Genomic DNA, 18,327 nt, shown 5'->3' with positions numbered 1-18,327 from the left:
GGATTCTTTTCCTTCTTCCGGTGGTTCCCCCCTGCTAGGTCCCTGTGAGTGTACATGTCCCGGGGTTCAGTTCTTAGAAGGTTGTTTGGTAGACATGGGCGCCGGTTAGCAGTACCCTGCCTGGGATTACCTGAGCGCGAGTCCTCTTATAGTAAACGCTCAAGACCCTGGGAATCCCCTAGGGGGAGCCTGGACCCGATGGATATGGCCCCGGAGTCCCCCCCTCGCTTTGTGCGAGTTTGAGGGTTGCTCTGTCCCCTTGTCTCAGGGGTGACACTTGCTGTTTTGCCTCCATCAGCTGCCTGTGGGGTCGGTGACACCTTCGGCCCGGGGTCCTGCGAGTTTTGTTGCTTGCTGTGGCTCGGTTACCCAGTCTTCTGCTGACTAAGTGGGTGCAGGCAGCATGGCCGTTGCACGTTAAGTTTCGGTGGCAACGCACTAGGTTGTTTGCTTCCTGGAAGCCCCGAGACTGCCCCTTGTGGTTGGTGGTTTTGTCGGGTAACCCCCCCACCCCCGCCCACCGCCCTTCCTCCCTGCATCCGGGTCCTTACCGTCTGTAGGTTCGGGATCGGGGCGGGGCTTCCATGGTTTTGAGACTTGGTTGGTCTTGGGGAATTCCTCTTCTAGGGTAGCGATGGGGGCATTTGAGCCTGTTCCTCCAGACGTGTTGTATGAGTCTGCCAGTGGGCTCCATTCCTTTCTGTTTTTCACGGCTGCCCTGGTTTTTCTTGAGGCTGGGGCTTTGGGGGGGGGGACGGCTCGGCCCCGGGGCCTGCCGTGTGGGTTCCCGGGGCTGGGGGAGGGCTGACTTGGGGGGGGCCTCTGGCCCCCATTGCAACCCGCCGAGGTTTTTTCTACCCCTTGGACGGGGCTTGCGGTTGCGCGGAGTGGTGTTTTTCCTTCCCCACTCTCCACACGAGTTGTTGGGTGTTGGCCCTTCCCCGGGCTCTGTTCCTTGTTCCTTACGCCCGTTGGTTCCTTCCTGTCGGTGGGTACTCTTCTCCATTGTTCACCCCTTTTAACTTGGGACAGGACTTTCCCATCATGTTCCCCTCTTCTTGGGGTTCTGCATGCCTTTCAGTCTCGGGTGCGACTGGGTTTTTTGGTGCCTTCGTCATTTGTGCTCGTTTCTGTATTCTCTAGTTGATACCTGGTTGATACCTGGTTCTCGAAGGTTTACTAGGACTAGGTTCTTTCTTTTCTCTCTTCTGCTAGTCTGCCTGTTGTTGGGTGGGTGAGCTTCAAGCTCTGCTCCAGTTCTGGGGGTTTTGTTCTTTTAGTCCTGATGTTCATTTTGTTTGGTTACAGCCAGCCCCCTCTTTTCTGGTAAAGAATGAGTCGGCAGGCTTCCAGAGGGTTCCTTTAGTTGTGCATCCTTGGTTCAGCTGGGGGGTACATAATGTGCTTTGTCCAGTGGTGGCTTTACACCATTACCTTTGGGCCACCAGTTCAATTTCAGTGTCAAAGTTCAGCTCAGTTGAGGGTTCAGTGATCAACCCTGGTGGGTTGATCTGGTTTTCCTGATTCCCTGTTCCTGAACTCTTATTTCTCAGGTTGTCCACAGTATCATCATTCATATGTCGTTTGAATATTTCCCATTAAGGTGCACTTTATTTAAAGTTGAAGATCTCTAGCTAAAATGTATTTTAAAATAAATAAATTAAAAAAGAAAAAAATGTACAAATATAGTTGCTTGTTTTTTTTTTCCCATCAGATACCTGCTGGAATGGAGCAGTATACTTTAAGACCTATAGAATCAGCAAGTATTGTCTTGGTGGTGGAAGGTAATGCAGATGATGTGGAAGCAAACCCAGCATCCCCTGGAGAGGTGCCACATGCTACTTCCCTTCAGCGGGGTTCCGTATTGTTTTTAGTAGCAGAACAGTCTTTGACTCTGAAGCCCAGACCTGGAACACGCTTCCTTGCCTTTCGTGCTTTATGCATCCTTTAAATTTCAGGGAATTTGAGAGTGCATTAATAAGTAGCTATATATATATATATATATATATATATATGTATATATATACAGTATATATATATACACTGTTAAAATTATTGATGATTAATATTTTACCAGAATAGTAATGGTTGTTATGTGATGCCTTGAAAGAATTTAAGTACACGAATTGTTAAATTTTAAACGTGTTATTGTCTGTAGTAAATTTATTATATTATATAAATTTGCTAAAAGTTATAGAAAGCAGGAAAAGTTTCCAACTAATTGTAAGCTTTTAAATTTGCAATATTTGTTGCATTTTAACTTTCTATTATCATATACACAGATCTGTTGTCTTTTGAGACCTCTCTTGCTTTAGATAGATCAAATTCTGATATCTTTAAGTGTCTGTGGTAGGATGTAGTTGAGCATTTATCATTTGCATGCCCTTGTTATGTGTTATAAGACAATGAGAATTATAATATGTTAATCTGCTGTTTTGTATGTTTTCATATTACTTCAAACATAAAGAAAAATCAAATCCATGTACAAGATATGCCATTATTATTTTAGTTAAAATTTCATAGAAACTGAAGAATTTTACTGCATATACTTAAAGCAAGCATCCTTTAGGCCTTCATTCATCAATGAAGAAATTGGGAAAGAGATATCATGAGCCCTCCCAGTAATAATGATGTCGTCCCTCCCGCTACTTCTCGGTCAATGTTCTGTGATATGAAGTAAACAAAAAATTAGAGTAGTTTATATTATTTTTTAGCTAGAAGCCTCCACTGCTCGAAGGGCAAAATTTGTCTTGGATCCGCATTTTTCAGGTAATGAGAGACTGGTGCTTGGACATTTATTATATATATTTTATAATTATGTAAAACTTTATATACACAGTTGTGTTGGTATTAATATAAATAAAATAATACTTGACATGAGATAAAGAATTTGTTGAAATTAAAGGCATTGTAAAGATGTTTAAAAAAGTCATTTTTGCAGTTTGATGAACGTTAGTATAAAGAATAGTACTCTTCCACAGATGAGAAAATCAAAGGTTTTCTATAGTTAAGGTTGTCATATGTCATTAACTATGATACACACTAACTAGCCAAGGTGGTGTGTGATGGCCTCGGGGTACGGCCAACTTTCTGGGTGGGACGACACAACACGTGAAGGATGATGGAAGCCATTAATAATACAAGGGTTATATTACCTGCAATAATGTATCACCTTTCTGTTCCTCTTATTTCCTAAAAAAAAAAAAAATTGTAAATTTGTTGGAATTAAAATTGGAAATAGTAGCAGGTAATATAATCCAGTAATATACAGGTACAGTATTACTAATCATTCACGAGTCGGCAGTTGTCGTTTACATCATACCAGCGCATGCACGTTCTTGAGGACGGTACAGTAAATTATTGCATTTTGAATGTAAAGTGGTACAGTATAGTGGTATAGACAATTTTTTTTTTTTAAATACTGTACAGTAATTACAAGCAATGAATTTAGTAGTTAACTGCAAGTTTTAACTATGCATCTGGGAGGTCACTCATCATTCATGTAGAAAGTGTCTTAGTATTGTGTAACAGGTGATAATACTAAACGTTTTCTGGTTATTATAACTAGTCTTTATGTTCAGTGGTAGTGACATACACCATCACACTTGTTTTTTCTGTTATAAATAATACATTTAGTAGTTATCATTCATTCTACTGTGAAATATGGGAGTGTAGTAGTTCAGCAGGAGATAAGTATGGGAGTGTAGTAGTCCAGCAGGAGATAAGTATGGGAGTGTAGTAGTCCAGCAGGAGATAAGTATGGGAGTGTAGTAGTCCAGCAGGAGATAAGTATGGGAGTGTAGTAGTTCAGCAGGAGATAAGTATGGGAGTGTAGTAGTCCAGCAGGAGATAAGTATGGGAGTGTAGTAGTTCAGCAGGAGATAAGTATGGGAGTGTAGTAGTCCAGCAGGAGATAAGTATGGGAGTGTAGTAGTCCAGCAGGAGATAAGTATGGGAGTGTAGTAGTTCAGCAGGAGATAAGTATGGGAGTGTAGTAGTCCAGCAGGAGATAAGTATGGGAGTGTAGTAGTCCAGCAGGAGATAAATAAGGAAAATTCAAGCAGATTAAATTTTTTGATCAATGAGTGAAACTAAGTAGAAATCCTTAATATATGTTTCTGGTGCTCTTTTTAAATATCTTTAATGCTCTGAGGCATCAAATTGGGACTGAGACATTAATTTCTATGTATAAAATTAACTTAGTTTTTTTCAATAAAATATCATTACCTTTTGCAGTTTTTGAAATAATATTTTTCATAGCCATATTTTAGCATACTGTGGTTCACCTGAATGAGATGTGATTATTTAATGTTAGATTAACTAGGAGAGTGTGCACTTAAAGTAGGTTTGTTATGAGGGCTGAGTATAGAGAGATACGAGGTAAGAGGCTGAGGCATGAGAGTGTAGGGGTGCAGCACATGGAGAATGGTGGTGGTGGAGGAAGTATGGGATGGAATACTTTGATGAATTTGGTATGGAGTGGGAATACCTTACATCAGTACGAATAAGGTGTGGGGTACATCAGTACGAATAAGGTGTGGGGTACATCAGTACGAATAAGGTGTGGGGTGAAGAAGTGTTTGGGTGAGAGGGGTTGTGTAGTATGGAGGTGTAGGATAACGGCATGCTGCTCTGCAATTGTCAGTTGGCAAATCAATAAGAAAGTATACAGTACTGTATTGGATATAGATAAATAACTATTCACTTGTGATAAGAGAATAACTTGCAAGGAAATATCCATTCATTGTGGTACAGAAAATTATGTATTATATAACTATATGACTTAAATGTCATTATTTGCTAAAACATAAACATAACTTTTGTATTGTATTTGTATTGTGGTAGAATTTGTATTATAAATGAAGTGGCTCTTCTTAAATGCCTGAGTGAGCACAGGTTCTTCTTTGATGCTTGTGTGCGCAAAATGGAAAAGCTTCTTGTTTTTATTTTTGTCATTTAATTATAACTCATAATTTAAGCTAGGAATTCAAATTTCAATAACACATTATGTTAATACAGTGATGATAATACAATTGTAAGCTCTCAATGAAGGCAGTGTATTTGTGTATACAGAATCTACAGTATTTGTAATGACTCATATAAATTGATGAAATGGCAATAAATTAAAAACTTGAGTATGTGTTTTTAAAGTAGTAATTCATATCTTAACATGAATTATGAGTCTGGCTTAGTTGGCCCTGGAAGCACAAGCATCTTTAAGCACACGTGTTATGGTGTTGTGTAGAGAATATTATGATCACTTGCTCAACTTTCAGCTGGTTACCCTTATTTTTGGTTCTGCATTGTTTTTATATAGATGTGTTAAAATATAATTCATTATGATATGTTGGAATTTTGGCCTGAGGTCATGTACTGGAACTGGTTAGGTTATTCAGCACCGTGTCTTATTATTTATTTGGGTGCTTATGATGCCCGTTATGTTGTTTGCATGCCCCCAGGAGCATAAGGTGGTGGTGCTGGTAACTTGATCCCACGTCGTGGGTTTAGTATTGTCTGTTTCTCCATAAAATCTTGTGTCTAAACTCTAATTTTTCAGTTCATAATATTTTCTTGTCTTCACATGGACATGTACAGTATCTTGAATGGTTATCTTGATATTGCATAAAAATGTCAGAGCCTAACAAAGATCAGTCTTATTGTTTGATGCCAGAGATCAAAATGTTTGGTAAAGATAGTTATGGGTCTGTATCTCTCTGTATGCCCTTATGTAAGCAGACATCATATGGTATTGTCCATCCATTTGTCTGTATGTAAACACTTCTGTTTTGGGTATGTTGTGCCGTTTGTGGTCCTTATTCACTAATGCCAGTGTCCATGCACACACACACTTACAGATGCATCAGCCTTCATCTTTTCAATACATTTTATTACAGTACAGTGGTACACCCATTAACTATATCACCATTTTCCAGATTCTTGGGTTATCCAGACATAAAACCTTTCAGTTTACCAACACCATTAACAGGAGCGTATCCTGTTAATGTGGGGTTAATACACATTGTCCGTGAAGTCTTCACATGATTTAGCAGTAGACACTTAATTATACCAGATTACACATAAATTTCATTGGTTTCCTACACATACATATTCATATTAAAATATCATTGAAGGTAGTTACACTATGATCAAATAACCCTCCACCCAAAAAGAAGAAATTACACCTCAAATCTCTTATTCTGTTATCTGAATTGTCAGTCATCAGGACATCCAGAGGTACCAGCTGGCTCTAATAATCCACATAGCACTCTATCTTTTACAGTTTGTGTCTTGCATTTAGAGAATGGTAATGGAGTTTGAATATTTTTAAATATTGAAAGTGGTAAATGCACGATTATTACTAAGGAAACATTTGCTAAAAGAATCTCCTATCAAATAACTTTTGAGTAGAAATACTTAACGATGGTAAAACTTTTTAGTAGAAACACTTAATAATGGTTGTTTGAACAGCACACTTGGTGAAAGAAATGTGTAGTTAGCCACAGTCGCTTATGTAACCACAACTGTGGTAGAAGTAAAGTGGGTGTGGCTTCTCCCATTGGTGGTTTAGTTTCTATGGCCACACAGTTGCACAACTTTACCTGCTCATATGGTTCCCTCTCCCCCCACCTTGCATTTTCAGTGACACCTATTTTTCCTTGTTACTCATTTTCCATATACTTTCTTCAGTAATGCATCTTCATTAAGGGAATTCACACATAACTCTATATAAGTAGGTAACAACTGTTTGAATGTTCATTGCAAAACCTGCTTGATGAATTCTTTGGCAAATGTTTAGAGTGCAACCTGGCTTGTACCTGGATGGGGTTCTGGGAGTTGTTCTACTGCCCAAGCCCCGCCTGAGGCCAGACTTGACTTGCGAGAGCTTATATACAAAAGTTATGTGCTCGCCAGGGCACATAACTCACCAGGGTCCCAGGTCGAAGCTGGGACCTTGTGTGTGACATGTGATAACCACTACACAACATGGCCTCAATCTTTCCTTCTTCGTAAGCCTGTTCTTGAATCTCGTCCTTTAGATTTCTGCACCCATCTCCGCCTTCCCTATAATGATCCCTTCTCTCTCTCTCTCTCTCTCTCTCTCTCTGAACTTCATTCTGCCTTAGCCCTCTGCGGTTCTACGGCGGTGGGCTTCGATGGCTTTCATTATGAGATGCTTCACTATCTCCCTCCGTGTACATCTCAGTATTTACCGAGTCTGTATAATCAGGTCTGGGAGTCGTCATCAGTCCCTGAGGACTGGCTCGACACTGTTGTCCTCCCTGTTCGGAAACCAGGGTGTCTTGGGACATCCCCTAAGGACTTCCGCCCTATTGCCCTCACGAGTTGTGTGCGCAAACTCTTTGAACGTGTGGTTAACGTTCATATGATGTAGTTCTTGGACTACTATCACCACCTCTCCTTCTCAATTTGGTTTTCGTAAGTGTCACAGGACAACAGATGTCCTGGGGAGTTTGGAGGTCTGTATTCATACTGCTTTTGCTGTGAAGACCTCTGTTGTTGCCATCTCTTTTGACCTGGAAAAGACTTACAACACCACCTGGCGATATCATATTCTGTCCCAACTTCATTCTTTTGGCCTTTGTGGTAATCTCCTCTTCTTTCTCCAAAGCTTCCTCTCTCGTCGTTCCTTTCGAGTGAGGCTTGATACCACTCTCTCGTCGTTCCTTTTTGGCAATATGAGGGTGTACCCCAAGGTAGTGTTTAGAGCGCTACTCTTTTTTTTCTAGTTGCTCTCAATGGTCTTCTTTCCTCCCTTCCTTCTGGCGTCTTCTTCGCTCTCTATGTCGACGCTCTTACCCTTTGCTGTCGGGGTGATGATTCACCTCTCCTTCAACGGCGGCTTCAACTTGCGATTGATGCCGTGTCATCTTGGGCCACCGGTCATGGCTTCAGGTTCTCTACGTCTAAGACTTGTGCTATGACTTTTACTTGGAAGCATGTCTTCTTTGTCCCTCTTTGGCGCTCTATGGTCATCCCCTTGAGTAGAAGGATTCCGCTAAGCTTTTGGGGTTAATCTTTGACACTCGTTTATCTAGGTTGCCCCATATCTCTTACCTCAGAGTTGAATGCCCTAAGGCCCTTACCCTTCTTGAGGTTATCTTGAGATGATTTCGGGGCTTTAGTGTCCCCGCGGCCCGGTCCTCGACCAGGCCTCCACCCCCAGGAAGCAGCCCGTGACAGCTGACTAACACCCAGGTACCTATTTTACTGCTAGGTAACAGGGGCATAGGGTGAAAGAAACTCTGCCCATTGTTTCTCGCCGGCGCCTGGGATCGAACCCAGGACCACGGGATCACAAGTCCAGCGTGCTGTCCGCTCGGCCGACCGGCTCCTGTAAATCCTCCTTAAGGTTTTGTCCCATACTTCTTGAGGGAGTGGATAGGCGCACACTCCTCGCTTTACATTCCTCTCTCGTACTGTCTAAACTCGATTATGGTTGCCCTGCTTACTCGTCTGCTTCCCCGTCTACTCTTCGCCGTCTTGATGCTTTGCACCATACTGGGTTGCGCCTCGGCTCTGGTGCCTTTTGTTCGACTCCTGCCCTCAGCTTGTATGTTGACACTGGCTTCCTATCTCTCCAGGACCGCCGCGCCCAACCACTTGGGCTGGACGGTAGGGCGACGGTCTCGCTTCATGCAGGTCGGTGTTCAATCCCCGACCGTCCAAGTGGTTGGGCACCATTCCTTCCCCCCGTCCTATCTCAAATCCTTATCCTGACCCCTTCCAAGTGCTATATAGTCGAAATGGCTTGGCGCTTTCCCTTGATAACTCGCTCCCTCCCTCCAGGACCGCCGTGATTGCTACTGTGTTCGCTATCTTGCGAGGTCCTTGCAAGATAGCGACAGAGGTCCATCCTTCGTCTGGCCTCTGTCGTGCCTTGACTTTTACCCCTCCTGTAGTTCCTGTTCCTCTTCATCACCTCTCTCTTTCTGTCCGGTTATCTCGTTTACAGGATTTTTTTTCAGTTCGTATTTCTAATGTCTCCTCGTATTATTCCTTCCTTGCCCCCATGGAGAGTCCTCCTTCCAAAATTTTGTGTATCCCGCATCACCCGCATCACTAAAGCTTTTACCCCTCCTACGGTTCTGAAACGCCTTTTCCTTGAGCACTTTTCTTCGCACTCCCACTGTTTCCATCTTCACCGATGGGTCTAAGTCTGCGGATGGTGTAGGCTACTCTGTTGTTTTTCCTGACCGCACTTATATGTGTCGCCTAGTTCCGGAGACTAGAATCTTCACAGCAGAACTTTATGCTATTCTCTATGCTCTTCGTCTCCTGCTTTCTCGTTGTCATTCCTCTTTTGTGGTTGTAGTTGACTCTCGTAGTGCCCTCATGGCTCTAGGTCTTTTAATCCGGTCCATCCGGTGGTCGTCGAGATTCAATATTGGCTGTTTCTTATCTCCAGTAAATTTAAATCCGTAGAGTTTTGCTGGGTTCCCAGCCATATTTGTTTCTTTAAATGGGCGTGTGGATACTGCCGCTAGGGAAGCTATCTGCTCTTGTCCCATCTCCCGTAAAGGTATTCCTTATTCCGATTTTTACCCGGTTTTTCATTCCTCCATACTTGCCCATTGGCAGGGTTGTTGGTCTTCTGTTGTTACTCTTAAGCATATTGTGTCCCCGTGGCCTTCCTCCTATCACTGTAACCGGCGGTGGGAAACGGCTCTAGCGAGGTTGCGTCTTGGCCATACACATTTAACTCACGGTCACTTAATGGAGCACCGCCCAGCTCCTTATTGTCCAAATGCATTGTCCCTCTTAGAGTCATACATATCCTTGTTGAATGTCCTGACTTCCAGGACGAGCGTGTGTCTTGTTTTCCGACCGTCTCTTTAGGTCAATTGTCCCCCGATAGAATTCTTGGTGAATCGGATGCTGTTGATATCATTCGCCTTATGCGTTTGTTCTCGTATTGGCATCCTTGGTGATATTAAGCGCCCTCTAATTATTCTGCACATTTGATGGTGCTACATAGCCTTCCTGGTTTGGTGCTTTCTTTTGATAATTACTTACACAACCTGGTAGGTGTTACATTTAAAGCAACATTATTATGGAGTGAGGGCAGGTCTCATAGGAAACAAGGTATCATAAATATAAATATTTAGGCAAAAAGAAGAATAACAATAAATATAAGCTATGTAGAATTAAGTTCAGGAAGGCAAAAAGTTGACTTACAAAATTGTATAGTTGGAGATTTTATTGGATTATCAAATAGTAATTGATTTTATTTACAAAAATATAGTACAGTATATATATATAAGAAATATGGGGAAATGTTCATTCCCATTCCCCATAAGCATGAATGATTTGTGAAGTATATTATTTAATCATGAAATTTGTTTATTGAATTGCACCTCTTGATGCTCAATTTGAATGGTAACTAAACCAGTATTGATAAAAGGCTTCACTGCTTGTCACTATCAACTCTATCATATGAGATGAAGAGAGATGATGTCTGGCAGGTAGAGTAATAGGAAGAATAACACTGGCTATTGTACTTTAAGCATGTAAAACATGTGTATAGTACAGTACAGTATTTGGTAGAATTGTATAGTGAACTTATTATACAGTACAGTACAGTACATGTAAAGTATCTTAAATTGGTTGAAGAGAGCAGAAAGGGCTCACAATGATTTAGAAAAACACTAAGTTTAGAGTGGACTTTTTGTTATGATATATAATGGAAATCAAATAAGACCAATACAAGTAAGGTAAGATGGGGTGAGGCTAAAATGGTGAGGGACCAGGAGACTATTCTAATATTTGTATTTCAGTATTATGAATAAGGTTAGTGTATGACAGTAACTTTAGAAAGCTAATGTATTATTTATTCCTTCCCATAAATTTTATTGTTACTTTATATTTTGCTATCGAGTACAGTGCTTGAACATGACAAGATTCCCTGTGTTATGTTTTAAGTGTCAGACAATAACAGGGAGGTGTTTCTTATTGAACTGTGACTAGTCTGTGTAGGTCACTTTAAGCCGAGGTAACTTATGATGAGTGTCGATTCGTGCATTCTCGGAGTGACGCATCAACTTTGCCTCGATGTCATGCTCACAGGTGCATGACATAAACCTATCTTGATTTTCTGTTCTCCTCTATTTTCTTAAAAAAAAAAAGGGTGAGGGGTGAGGGAAAGGTATAGAGGATACCCTTGTTGTGATCAGTTATCTCTAGTTGGAGTGTATAATCCTCACCATTGCAGCTTCTACAGAAGTAGACAAAAATAATTTATGTATACAAAGTCAGCCCTAAAACCATGTTTACAGAAGGCAGAAGTTTGTAATGTTAAACCAGGGGTGTAAATGAACTACAGTACTCTAGCAGTAACCTAAACCTACTTTTAAGGAGCCAATAGATTAATTATTAAAAGTTGTTCAATGTCAACCATTATTTTTTGACTAGTTGTATATGAAAATGGGCTGCAATTGTTCCAAGTTTCAGTACTGCAGCCTAAATAGTAAGGGAGATTTATTTTTTTTTTTTCAACGAATATTACACATTTTCAAGTGTGTATATACAACCACACGTTTCAGATATAATCATTCTATGACACTTTTCTGACATATTAGCATATAATAAAGGATCTGAGGCCGAGGATTTTTTAAAACATGTTTAGTTTTCTTAATACAAATAGTCAAAGTTCCTCCAAAAAAATATGCAGATGTAACATGTTTATTGCTATTATAAAATCAATAAATGAGCTTAGGAAAAAACGCTGGCCCTATATTTTAGAGACATAAACTTTACATATAAGGTGTAAGTTTCATGTAAATTGAATAAAAAATGAGTTATATGAACATTTATGTTACTTGAAATAACTAAGTAAAAAATAAAGTCCAAGGTGCTGCTGTCTGTGGCCGAGGTTGACATCAACCAATTCCTCCAAAATTAGCACCCTCACAGATAGGCTTACGTGCAGTCAGGTGTATAAGTTTCATGCAAATTGTCCGATAAATAAATAAGAAAAATCAAATTGAAAAAAAATCAAATTATTTTTTTAATAAAAATAATTTTTTTTTTTTTTAATATATGCTATTGTGATAGCTGAGAGTCAGACATGATTTCAGTTGACACTTGTTTGATAATCGTTTTTGACCATTTTGGAAAATTTTTGACACCTACTTCAATATTTTTGTTCTCCCTTCCTATTTATGCTCCGATGCTGAGACTTGGACCAGATGAAACCCTTTTCATATGCAACTCGTCAAAAATGTTTGATTGAAATCGAACAATTTTCATTTTTTAATCTATTGGCCCCTTAAAGCTAAACATTAAGTTTGTGTTATGGCCCCTCTTTGATCTGAGAAAATTATATCTTTGGTTTAAAATTAGATAAATTACAGCAAAGTACTGTATCAGATAATGACTAGTTCTGGAGTTTAGGCCTGGCCATTGTTTCAGCATGTATGCTCAAATATGCCTGTAGATAACAAATACTAACATGATTTACATTTGTACTGAATGTGCTTGTATGGTTTGATTGAGTATATAGCTATTATGTTCATTATTTTTGGTGTAAATTATTATAAAAGTCATTTAATGTATTCAGATCAATCACTTTTTCTAATAGCCAACTGTAATACTGAATTGTTTGGTTGTACCTGGATGGGGTTCTGGGACTACTACTACTCCCCAAGCCTGGCCCGGGACCAGGCTTGACTTATGAGAACTTGGTCCACCAGGCTGTTGCTTGGAGCGGCCCGCAGGCCCACATATCCACCACAGCCCAGTTGGTTGGCACTTCTTGAAGAAAACTATCTAGTTTTCTCTTGATGTCCACAGTTGTTCTGGTAATATTTTTTTATACTCACTGGGAGTATGTTGAACAACCGTGGACCTCCGATGGTCATAGTGTTCTCTGATGGCACCTCTGCTCTTCATTGGTGAGGTGCCATATGCACCATCAGAGAACGCTGTAAACTTTAGAGGTCCACAGTTGTTCAGCACCCTCCTAGCAAGCATAAGAAATATTGTTGGAATAAATGCAGATGTCTTAAAAAAGTGCTGGACCAACTGGGCTGTAGTAAATATGTGGGCCTGCAAGCTGCTCCAAGCAATAGTCTGGTGGACCAAGTTATCACAAGTCAAGCTTGACCCTAGGCTGGGCTGGAGAAGTAGAACAACCATAACCCCTTATTCAGGTATAATGAAACACTTCAGTATTTCTAATTTCCCATTATCACCCCTGCCTTAACTTAAACACGAGTAAAACGTTTTAATTTTTATTAATCTAGTGTTATTAAGGATCTATATGCAGTACAGTATATTTTGGTGTGTGTTATTTAAAGTTGAAATGTATGGCTATATGAAGATTCTTTAAAAAAAAAATATATATATATATATTCTGCAGTGATTCCCGAGGGAATACTGAAGTATTTAGGCTGTTTTGAGAACAAGCAGGAATCCTGCTGGTTAAAAAACTAAGGTAAATTGCGCAGTGATATGTAGGCTTCACTCATAAATGAAACTAAAATACGTACTCTAGATATGGATTTTATTTCCTTGTATTTGCCATACTACTTACAGTAATGAAACTTGTTAAAATGCATTAATTTCAAACAAGTATTTGTGGTAAAAGAAAACTATTTCATTGTTAAGCTACATATAACAGCATTTGTTTATGAAGCTTTTAGTCTATGCCTAACTAATAACAAAATACTCAATCTTTGGTTAAGTTAAATAGGTCAATGATACAAGTGACTAGTACCTATTATTAATAGGTCGCACAACACAGTTTGTTATAAGGAAGCACACACATTCAGTGACATTATTTCCAATTATATAAATTCATATTTGAATACAAGTTCAATTAATTTCTGTACATTGTATCTTTGCTATACAGTTTAAACTTTTATCACTTGCAAACTTAAAAAAAACAACTGTACAATGTCCAAAGATTAACAGTAAGTGCAGAAAACAGACCAAGATTCCAACAAAAACATACAAGAATCCTTAAATTACTGCTGCTTACATAGTGCAAGCAATTTTATCTTACATTTTAAATACTGTAGTATATAAATGAACTGAAATGAACTCCTGTACATATTTTGAAATACAAAAACTGACATTAAATAGTCTGTACACTTCTAAATTCAGATATGACAAGTGTTGATGTACAGTATTAAAAACATTTAATTATTTTCATCATCCAAGAAAAGCTATTAAGATTGTTAATAAAATATATCTATAATGGAAACAAGCAATTAAAAAAAAAAAATGCTAAGCCTTGCAGACCATAGCATTTTGTTACAAAATATTCAAGAGTTTGTAGATATTCATGATGCTAATATGAGCAGAAAAATAAATGTCTAATCTTAATTCCTGGATTTTCGACTTGGAATTACGGGCGTTTTCCCTAACCGCTTGTCGGATCACGACGTAAATTTACGGTGCGGTTTAAAATATTTGTAAAAAATCCAGTTTAAATCCTATTTACTTGGGGTTTGTTTCAAACTCCGCGCCATGAAATTCCCGTTCTCTCGGGTAGGCCGCAAGTCACGTCGGCCTACTGGGTCACGTGACAGGCCCATTGTTTTGTTGTCACGTGGAGCGATCGGATCTCTCTCCCCTCGGCCTCCCCTCGGCTCTCCCCTCGCCCAACCTACACAATGCAGACACAAAGAAAGTTCAGAAAAGAAAACGAGTTCGCAGGGCAGATGGAACAAACAGTAAGACTACAGCAGGTTGTGGTGAACAAACCACAGGCAATTGTTGACTACAATAAGTTCATGAAGGATGTTGACCACTTTGATCAAATGGTAAAGTATTACCATTTCGCCAGGAAATGTCAGAAGTGGACCAAGAAAATAACATTTTATTTCTTGCAAATGGCATTGCAAAACGCTTATGCATTGTACAAGGCCAACACAGATGATCGAAGGAAACTAACTCTGCTCCAGTTCCATGAAGTTGCTATTTGGTCTTTATTGAAATTTGACAAGGCAGAGTGGCCTGCAACAACTACACCATCTCCACATCTAGTTCATGCTCCAGACATAAATGATGACACTGGTCCTGTGTATCCTGCTGCTGACCCGTCAACACCTGGCCCGTCGGGTGTGAGGCGCCCTCTCTTCACGTCTACACCTAGTGCTGAAGCTGAATCTGATGAAGATAATTCATATTCCACATTAGTGTTTGAAAACAATAGTGAGAGCGACGAGTCAGACAGTAGTTTATTGCCAACCCAGAGACAACAGCGATGTGTTGTTATAGCAGAGACTCGCCTGAACTATAAATTGAAACATGAGCTGGTAAAAATCCCCAAACGTCGCAGGTGTGAAGTGTGTTCAAAGTCGGGTATCAGGAAGGAAACTGGTATAGCGTGCAAGACATGCGATGTTCCACTTTGCGTCATACCTTGTTACACCACTTATCACAGGAAAAGGGTGTATTGGGTGGACAAGAAATAACCACCCACACCAGCTTCACTCCACCTAGGAACATCTGTTGAGCAACTTCAGGAATCAGTACCTGAAGGAAGTGGAGTGGAGATAAAATGCTCAACTTATTTTACTACAATCGTCTTTGCTTTGGTAAGTACACATAATTGTCTTAGATTGTTTCAGTATTGTAGTCTATTTTCTTAGGAATATTTTGATACCTAAATGAGAACTGTAGCACGAAAACTAAAGTAAACACGAAACAAGAGAAACTTTTTTTGTGGGTGTTGCGGGTGTGAGTTGGAGTGTCAAGAGCGGGTTCCGGTTGCGTGTCAAATCAAGCAAAATCAATCCTTATAAAAATCTGAGCATTCTATGAGGTGACACTGTTATAGGCTTGACAGGTGCAGGTCTCTACAAAAGTTGCCTACGAGTTAATGTGGAGTCAATATGTAAACTAGCAAATTTTCCACTTTCTATTTTGGCAAGATAAAGGAAAGCAATGAAAATACATCACATTTTATATGTAATATGTAGCAGCTAACCGTCTAGGGATGACTAAAGCTTCACTGGCACGACAATACACGTCAACTTCTACTACATGGGGTCGAGGTGAAACACTAGTTCCCAAATTTATTTACCTTTAGTGTTTAATGTTCACAAGCCACAGAATTTAAATTCAAATTTACTAATACTAGTCATAATACTAGTCACCTAACATGCTAGTGAATGTGGCAAACGATGGTATCATGGCTGGAGACGACTTATATCATGCATGCCTCCTTATCCATTTCTTTTCTGTAACTTATGTCACAAGGCATGTAATGAACATTGAATGCTTCATCACCTTAAATCTTTTAAATCTTTTAAATTATTCTTCAAGTTCATTACAGAGTTTTCAAGAAGCTATCATTAACCCACTTAGAATACCATTAAAACATCATAAGGATTCATAGAAAACAAACCTAACTTAGCAAACTTACTCAGTTCTAAAAACTGATCAACATAGACCAAGTTATCCAGCTAACTTGCTCTGCAAGAATTTTCTAAATCATTCTACTGTCATGTGGAAGCACTAGCAAATAAATACACCGAGTAACAGGTAACATTGTGACACCCACACAAAGAGCCTATTGGCTTTGTAACCAAAATTACTGACAAAAATATTTAAAACCACAGATTTGTGCACGATACCGAAATGTGGCGAGCAAAGAACTTTTTGTGAGCAGAATACCGCCTCAGAGCTACAGCTTTAGTTTAACAAACTGCAAAATAATGCAAAGCCTTCTGGTCATGAGCATATTAGATAAACCAGCTCATCTTCCTAAAATGAAAGTACATATAACAACTATTTGGTCAAACATACCAATATGTACTGTTGGACCCCCAGAAAAGTTAATGTTTTGTATTACCAAATAAGCCAAATGCCATTTTAAAAACCTTGAAACATAACAATGTTGAACAATACCTTTAGGTTGAGGCCTTATTAAGCAGTAAAGGTCAGGAAATAGTGTAAATATGTCATTAGGCTATTACGAAACCAACTATTGAGACGCCATAGTTCAAAGCTTGCTAATAAGCCACAGTAGAGCAAACGTGCAATAATAAACTGCTCATCCCTGAGCAAAAATATAAAGTCAGAAAAATAATGCTTAAATTTAAAATACAGTACACACTAAAAATAATTTCTATTCAAAATAGGTAGATTCTTCACAATTTGTAGGTTTCCTGTCAGCGGGTTCTACATGGTGCTTCTTTTACTATTATTTGCATGAATCAAGTCAGCCATTTTCAAAAGGGCCCAACTGCTTAAACCAAGCTTAAATAAAACCAGATTTAAAGTGTAGAACGGAATTAGTAATGCATAGCAAATCCCTTTGTGGAATTTGGCATTCAATATAGAGTATTAGGCATTGTTATCAGGAACTATGTGCTATTTAGTTAATGATCATTCTGGAGTATAATGCCATATACACAGTTTAATACATACATCATACAAATACTGTAATTTAAATACTTGAACAAGGATTAGTAAAACTGGCACAGTTGATTTGATTGGCAAAGTTGCGGCGATTATTGTCGGCTGGAACGGGGACACGGAACAGCTGGCCCTCAGGCATACACATGCACAGCTTGTACTGACCACGGTCCTTGGCCACATCCAGAGGACCAGCCAGAGGAAGTGTATTCACATCTACCATTATGCCACCTCCAGTCTCCAATAAAATTGAACCATTTATACTTTTAACATATATATCTTGATCTGCTGACCATGTTAATTTTCCACCATCAAATGACATTCCTTCATTCCCTTTCAGTCGAATCTGTAATGAAAAATGTGGGAAGTGGTTTTTGTACAATATAGAGCTTCTGAGGAAATATGAAAATATATTTTGAGATTAGATCACATGGTTACTTCCCAAGGTAAGATGTGTGTCTATTAGAGAGGATTGCAAATAGTTGAGCATGGGAACGTTCTGCGGTGTACATTTAAGGGGCCGGGATATTAAATTTTGCACCATGCTCAAATGCTTTCAAATTATTTGTACATAATCTACTAGGCACATGCTCCAACATTTAAGGTTTATGAAAAAAACAATCTATTAGGATTGTAGAACAGACAACTGTGCCCATTATATGTAAAAATGGTGAGAATCGGTCAGAAACTGGATTTTTTTATGCACTTAAGGTTGAAACTCTGGTTTTAGAGATAATTGAAGTTGAAGTTATCAACAATGAATAAAGTAGTTCTAATTCTTTAATTTACTTGTATGGTTTAATAAACATTGTTTGGCATTCATACTCGAATATGTGAAAGTTGTAGGTCAATGTGTTGAAATGAAGTCAAGAAAAACTACCTCCCCACCAAACAAACAAAATATAGGGATTTAGGGGATATATATGTATACTTTATATG

The 18,327-nt window shown here is 39.3% G+C and overlaps 2 protein-coding genes across 2 annotated transcripts in view; one reads left to right on the top strand and one right to left on the bottom strand.

Annotated features, from left to right (window-relative positions):
• Positions 1-13,512, top strand: part of Mpi (mannose phosphate isomerase) — a 38,987-nt gene extending 25,475 nt beyond the window's left edge. Inside the window, 1 exon segment of the mRNA XM_045762705.2 lies at positions 1,715-13,512. Within this exon segment, the coding sequence (XP_045618661.1) occupies positions 1,715-1,951 (237 nt within the window). The 3' untranslated portion in view covers positions 1,952-13,512.
• The window catches only part of Scgbeta (sarcoglycan beta), a 23,893-nt gene continuing 19,071 nt past the window's right edge, over positions 13,506-18,327 (bottom strand). The window contains exon 7 of the mRNA XM_045762703.2: positions 13,506-17,734. Within this exon, the coding sequence (XP_045618659.1) occupies positions 17,420-17,734 (315 nt within the window). The 3' untranslated portion in view covers positions 13,506-17,419. The remainder of the gene's footprint in view (positions 17,735-18,327) is intronic.

The sequence above is a fragment of the Procambarus clarkii genome, chromosome 56, assembly GCF_040958095.1.
Source record: "Procambarus clarkii isolate CNS0578487 chromosome 56, FALCON_Pclarkii_2.0, whole genome shotgun sequence".
NCBI classification, from domain to species: Eukaryota; Metazoa; Arthropoda; class Malacostraca; order Decapoda; family Cambaridae; genus Procambarus; species Procambarus clarkii.
This window is presented reverse-complemented; position numbering and strand designations above follow the sequence as displayed.